Genomic DNA, 7,144 nt, shown 5'->3' on the forward strand with positions numbered 1-7,144 from the left:
CAGAGGACACAGCTTAAAAATACGGGGTAGACCATTTAGGACAGAGATGAGGAGAAACTTCTTCACCCAGAGAGTGATGGCTGTGTGGAATGCTCTGCCCCAGAGGGCAGTGGAGGTTCAGTCTCTGGATTCATTTAAGAAAGAGTTGGATAGAGCTCTTAAGGATAGTGGAATCAAGGGCTATGGAGATAAGGCAGGAACAGGATACTGATTGAGGATGATCAGCCATGATCATATTAAATGGTGGTGCAGGCTCGAAGGGCAGAATGGTCTACTCCTGCACCTATTGTCTATTGATTCCTAGCATGAACTATGGGGTATCTAGCAGTCTCCCATTTAAGACTGAGATGACAATGAATATCTTCTCTCATAGAATCATTAGCATTTGGATAACATTCTATTCTATCTAGTACTTACTTTGAGGTTGTTGCTCCACCAATCAGTAAAGGTATTTTCATATTCAATCGTTCCATTTCCTTGGCAACATACATCATCTCATCCAAAGATGGTGTTATCAGACCAGATAGTCCAATAATATCTGTCATAAAATTTAAAAAACTGTTACAAATTCACAATACTGATATTTCAACTAAATCAACACTTGCTCAGATATGATTTCCACTGGGGCCTAAACCTTTGAATTTGAACTTGAAATCTTAGGTATAGAATTGTGCAAATCCATCAGGAAGAGACCAGGAACAGAAAGCTAATTAGAGAAAAGCATTTCTGAAGTTTAAAATGTATTTCCCAGCAGCTGATTAAGAGGATTCTAGCACTGGTGAGGTTTTGAGGTAGATTGTGATCTGGGTGCACAGAGTGAAATGGTGGAGGGAAAGTAATTTGCTTTCAAAAGCACCAGAACTCTAATCTTTTCTTTCATCATTGCTTAGTGACAAGTTTACTGATTTTTAGAGAACCAGAAGTGAGTCAGGGATAAAGACTAAACTTAAATTTATATGTGTGATTTCCTTGGAAAACAAAATCAGCTTCAATGCATACAGTTTCTTACCCACTGCAATGATGCACACAAAATGCAAGAAGGAAAAAACACAGCATGGAAAATAAAAACCTACATGGATGTAAATGAAAGAGTTTAGCCACCAAGCTTATTTAACGGGGTCAAAGAAAGTTATTTGTACCTGCTTTATTCTCAATAGCTGCTCGCAGTATCTTATCACATGGAGTCATCACTCCCAGATCAACCACTCTGAAACGATAATTACAAGAGGTGTAGAATCAAAGTTTGTTTTTGAAGAAACATGCAAGTATATATCCTCAGTCTGGTTATCCCAACAAGACACACTATTATGAACACTACACAGGCAGTTCTGCAATAACATATCTTTCGTTAACACGAATTGGCTGTAACGCGATTGGGTGAATAAGGAATGCTGTTTCTAAGTATGAACTTTTAAAGTGTGTGTTGGCAATAATGCGATTAGATCGTCAGCACTTTAAGTGTTGTTTGTGTTGTGTCATTTTTGTATGATGCAGGGTCGAACAGGAACTCAACTATTGAATTTCTGGAAGAAGTGCCTATAATGCTCAATTTAAAGGTCACATCATTTTTTTGTGTGTATGAAACAATCTACATGAAGTTCAATGAATTTGACACTGATACCAGACATCTGGTTCAGAGTAAAAGATAGAAATTTAGATTTATTTAATATTGTCAGTTTTAACTAGGTACAGTGAAAAGTGGATGTTGGCCTTCTGGCAGGAATAACTATACTAAGGAAATTTGTAACTATAATCTCAGTTATAGGATTTTAATGTGCTGCATTAGATCACACTATAACAAATTCATCTTTCCTCAACAGATTTTGAAAAGTTCGTATTCTACACAAGTTGCTGTCATTTGCTTGACTGTTTTGTTAATTGGAAATACACTTTAAAGATTGAATCAGTTTCTAAAAGTTCTAAACAATCTTTATTGTTTTCTAACTATTTGTAAAAGTACCTTTTTCATGCTTCTACGAAATTATGAGTACTGAAAAGAGCTTTAAATTGAATTGTTGGATCGGAGGGAATAGGACTGGATTTTCAGCAGTATTTATAACTTCCAGTGCAAAATATCTGACCGAGCAATAATTAATCCAGTGACACTACTACCTCAATTTATAGTGTATAATGGTGCATTTCATTAGACAAATAACTTCTTCCCTCCCACCAAATTTTTTGTTTTATAATATATTTTTTAAGAAAAAATAGATTTTTAAATAATTACAACAAATACAAAACAATGCAATTCAAAACAGTACAAAAATAGTACAAAACTAAACCCAAAGAATAAAAAAAAATTCCCCAGCCCACCCTCCTATACGAATGTACAAATATATATAGAAAAGTATAAAATTTAAAAAAAACCTAAACTAGCTATTTAACTAACTAAATAAATACCTAACAACAAACAAATAAATAGTAATAACTCAGCCCAGCCAAACAAAACACTCATCCATTCACAGTTCCTCCTCCCTGGATATTGGATTCATGAAACACAATCGTTAACAAGGGCTTTTATGTAGCCGTAGTGTGGCAGATAAATCTGTGTCCAGGTATTTCAAAAAGGGTTGCCATGTCTTGTAAAAATTCTCAGTTTTGTGGTGTACCATATTTGTGAGAAAATCCAGGGGAATATGCTCCATAACAATCTTCCGCCAACCCAATAGGCCTGGGGTTTTTCTGATATCCAACCCAGCAAGATATTCTTCCTTGCACAGAATGTAAGAATATTGAAAAGTTTTTCCTTATGCGAGTCTGCAGTTTTTCCTTATGAGAGTCTGCAGGTAGGCCCAAAAGGAGCGAAATAGGGTACTTCTCCACCCCTACACCTAAAATCCTCTCCGTTGCACCCACCACAGCGCTCCAATATGTTTGAAGCCTGTTACAAGACCAAACACATTAGGTAAGAGTGCCCGTGCAGACCTTGCACTTGAGACATGCTGAAGATACCCCTGGTTTAAACTTTGACAAACGGTCTGGGGCTAAGTGGACCCTGTGGAAAATCTTCAACTGTAAAGCATGGGTCCTATTGCAAATTGATATCTTCCTTGCATTCTCCCAAATATCCTCCCATGCCTCTGATGAAACTTCAACACCCAGCTCTCTTTCCCACATCTTGCAGAGTCGATCAGACTCATCTGAGGTGGCAACCCCCAATTGGTGATATAAAGTACTGACAGAGAGTGTACTCTTAGCCCTTAGTACCCCTCTTTCTATGTCAGATATGTAGGGATCAGTCAAAAGTGTGGTCTTTTTTTGAATAAAATCCCTAACTTGAAAAAAACGAAAGAGGTCTCTATTAGGCAACCTGTCACCATGTCCATGCCCTCCCCCCTCTCCCACCACAGTAGAACCAACTGTTTGTTCTTTTCAGTCTGGCAGTTGGACATAATATTGTTCTGCAATTCTCACATTTCCATGACTTACTCTGAACTATCATCATATTTTCTCCCCCACTATTGTATAAATGCTACCCCCTCAACACTTCACATCAGCTCTGACGAAGAATCATTTAGATTCGAAATGTCAGCTTGCTTTCTCTGTATGGATGCTGTCTGACCTTTTTTGTTTTCAACATAAATTCAACTTTTTTTTAACCCAGTTCCCAAAATCCCAATCATATTCTTTTCCTATATTACACATTGAAAAAAAAATCCTCCAAGCAGCTTTCTTTAATCGACACAAAATTATTGATTTATTATAAAACAAAGCTTAATTAAAGGTGCAAAAATTGTTACCCACACAGAAGGGGGAAAATGGATTTCTCTCTGCAGTGATTCATTGGGGAAGAAAACACTTTTGGGTAATGGTTAGTTCTTGAAGAAAAAAAGGCAGTGTGGAATGTTCAGATGGCTGTTGCTCTGATGTTTTGGTACATATAAACAGTCACAAGCAGTCTCTTGGGTCTTGCCAAATGCAGCTTGCTCAAAAAACAAAGAACAATCATGAAGTCTTCCAGACACTCTTCAGGCAATCAGGTTCCAGAAGGGGGACACAAAGATATTTCAGAAAGGTAGTAAAGTAATTGTTGCAGATTTGTGGTGATTAGTTAAAACTTTCATTCAGAGGATACTATTGACACATCCTTTCTAAATCCGACAAGAAATTTCAGCAGTCAAAATAACAAAATCAGATTTTTTAAAAACCCTATCTAAAAGGCTTTTTTTTTAAAAAACTCACTAGATACAGACATTGTTGACTCGGCCAGAATTTATGGCTCATCCTTAGCTGCCCTTAAGAAGGTAGTTGTGAGTACACTTTGTACACTTTTGCAATCCATTTGGTGTAGGTACACTCACAATGCCATGAGAGAGGGAGTTCCAAGAATGTGATTCAGTGATATTGAAGGAATGGCAATATGTTTCCAAATCTGAATGTCACTGTTTGGTGAGGAGTTTACAGGGTTGGAGGGGAGCTTACAGGTGGTGGTGGTGTACCTTCTGCCCTTATCCTTCTTAACTGTAGTGGTCTTGGATTTGGACGATGCTGCCTAAGAAGCCTTGGTGAATTTCTGCACTGCACCTTGAAGATGGTGCATGCTGCTGCTTAGCATTGGTGGTGGAAGGATTGAATGTTTATGGATGTGGTGCCAATCAAATGGATTTTGTCCTGAATTGTGTCAACCTTCTTGAATGTTGTTCAAGTTGCATTCACCCAGGCAGATGGAAAGTATTCCATCACACTCCTTATTTTGTGCTCTGTAGATGTTAAAGCATAGAACATGACAGTGCAGTACAGGCCTTTCAGCCCTCTATGTTGGGCCAACCTGTGAAATCAATCTGAAGCCCATCTAAACTAAACTATTCCATTAGCATCCATATGTTTAACCAATAACCATTTAAATGACCTTAAAGTTGGCGAGTCTAAGACTGTTGCAGGCAGGGTGTTCCATGCACTTACTACTCTCAGAGTAAAGAAACTACCTCTGACCTCTGTCCTATATCTATCACCACTCAATTTAAAGTTATGTCCCCTTGTGCGAGCCATCACCATCTGAGGAAAAAGGCTCTCACTGTCCACCCTATATATCTCTACTATGTCACCTCTCAACCTTCTTCCTTCTGATGCCTCAAGTCCCTCAACCTTTTCTCAAAAGGCCTTCCATCCATACCAGGCAACATTCTAGTAAATCTCCTCAGCACCCTTTCATTTGCTTCCACCTCCCTCCTATAATGCGGCGACTATGTACACAATACTCCAAGTGCAGCAGCACCAGTTACCACATGACCTCATGGCTCCAAAACTCCCTCTACCAATAAAAGCTAACACACCGGATGCCTTAACAACCCTATCAACCCAGGAGTTAGCTTTCAGGGATCTATGCACATCGACACAGATATCTCTCTGTTCTGGATGTAGGTTTGCTCACTGAGCTTGGAGGTTCATTTCCAGATGTTTCGTCACCCTACTAGGTAACATTTTCAGTGGGCCTCAGACGAAGCAGTGTACATGATTCCTGCTTTCTATTTATATGTTTGGGTTGGTGATGTCATTTCCTATTCTTTTTCTCAGGGTGTGGTAGATAGGCTCTAACTCGATGTGTTAGTTGATAGAGTTCCGGTTGGAATGCCATGCTTCTAGGAATTCTCGTGCGTGTTTTTGTTTGGCTTGTCCTAAGATTGATGTGTTGCTGCTGTTTTAGTGTGGGCTACCATGTAGCTAATGAACTTGAAAGACCCTATACAGACAACAAGCGAAACTAATGTCATTTACAAAATACTGTGCAAGAACTGTAACAAATACTACATTGGACAAACAGGCAGAAAATTAGCCACCAGAATACGTGAACACCAACTAGCCACGAAACATGACCCTCTCTCACTAGTATCCTTACTTACAGATAAGGAAGGACACCACTTCAACTGGGACAACACATCAATCTCAACCTCTTGTATACTGGAGCTACAATTCAGGTTCCCATCCCTCTGCTGAATTAATTTAAACCCTCCCAAAGAGCATTAGCAAATTTGCCCCCAGGATATTGGTATCCTCTGGTTTAGGTGTAGGCCATCCCGTTTGCAGAAGTCTCACCTACCTCAGAATGAGCCCCAATTATCTAACTATCCTCCCTCCTGCACCATTCCTGTAGCCACGTGTTCAATTCCTTTCTCTCACTATTCCTCAAATTGTTAGCACATGGCATGGGTAACAAACCAGAGCTAACAACTGTTTGTCCTAGCTCTAAGCTTCCAAACCAGCTCCCTGAATTTCCGCCTTAAATCCCCAACCCTTCTTCTACCTTTGTCTTTGGTGCCTATGTAGACCACAACTTGGGGCTACTTGCCCTCCCCCTCAAGGACCCTGAAAACATGATCCAAGACATCACGAACCTTGGCACCTGGGAGGCTACACACCAACCGTGAGTCTCTCTTGTTCGCACAGTATCTCCTATCTGACCTTCTAACTATGGAGTGCCTAACAACTAACGTGCTGCTCTTCTCCCTTCCCTTCTGAGCAACAGGGACAGACTCTGTGCCAGAGACCTGTACCCCATGGCTTACCCCTGGAAAGTTGTCCCCTCCAACAGTATGCAAAATGGTGTACTTGTTATTGAGGGGAATGGCCACAGTGGATCCCTGCACTGTCTGCTGGTTCCCTTTCCGTTCCCTGACAGTAATCCATCTACCTTTATCCTGTACCTGAGGTGTGACTACCTCCCTGTAACTGCTCCCAAATACCCCCTGTGCCTCCCAAATGATCCGAAATTCATCAGCTCCAGTTTCCTAACGTGGTTTCCAAGGAGCTGGAGTGGGGTGCAGTTCCCGAAGATGAAGTCACATTCTACAGGAGGTGGCCAAAGGGCCTGTTTCCATACTATAGGGAATCTAATCTAAACTGCCCTAATCTCCATTCCCACAGACAGACAGAGAGAGAGAGAGAGAGAGAAAAAGAGACAGAAAAAAAGCCGCACTGTCACTGAGGCGAGTCCTTACCGTGATCCGCGGGATATTCTTCTTGCCTTGGTAGGACAACATGTTTTTCTGAGCTCCGGCCGATTCTGATGCAGACCACTGGGCGCTGCTTTTTTGTGTGTGTGTTTGATTGCTGTCCTCTCTCCGGCTGTCGCTCGAGTGAACGATCGGTGAGATCAAGGTGGGGGGGGGGGAGGTGTGGGTTTGGGGGTAGAGGCAGGGAGGGAGTC

At 40.7% G+C, this 7,144-nt stretch overlaps 1 protein-coding gene across 5 annotated transcripts in view; it reads right to left on the bottom strand.

Annotated features, from left to right (window-relative positions):
* mtr (5-methyltetrahydrofolate-homocysteine methyltransferase) overlaps positions 1-7,144 on the bottom strand; it is an 84,354-nt gene that overhangs the window by 21,474 nt on the left and 55,736 nt on the right. For all 5 annotated transcript variants that reach the window (XM_043695559.1, XM_043695558.1, XM_043695561.1 and 2 more), the window contains 2 exons: positions 1,140-1,207; positions 418-538 (listed from right to left, as the gene is read on the bottom strand). In XM_043695559.1, the coding sequence (XP_043551494.1) occupies positions 418-538; positions 1,140-1,207 (189 nt within the window). The remainder of the gene's footprint in view (positions 1-417; positions 539-1,139; positions 1,208-7,144) is intronic.

The sequence above is a fragment of the Chiloscyllium plagiosum genome, chromosome 9, assembly GCF_004010195.1.
Source record: "Chiloscyllium plagiosum isolate BGI_BamShark_2017 chromosome 9, ASM401019v2, whole genome shotgun sequence".
NCBI classification, from domain to species: domain Eukaryota; kingdom Metazoa; phylum Chordata; class Chondrichthyes; order Orectolobiformes; family Hemiscylliidae; genus Chiloscyllium; species Chiloscyllium plagiosum.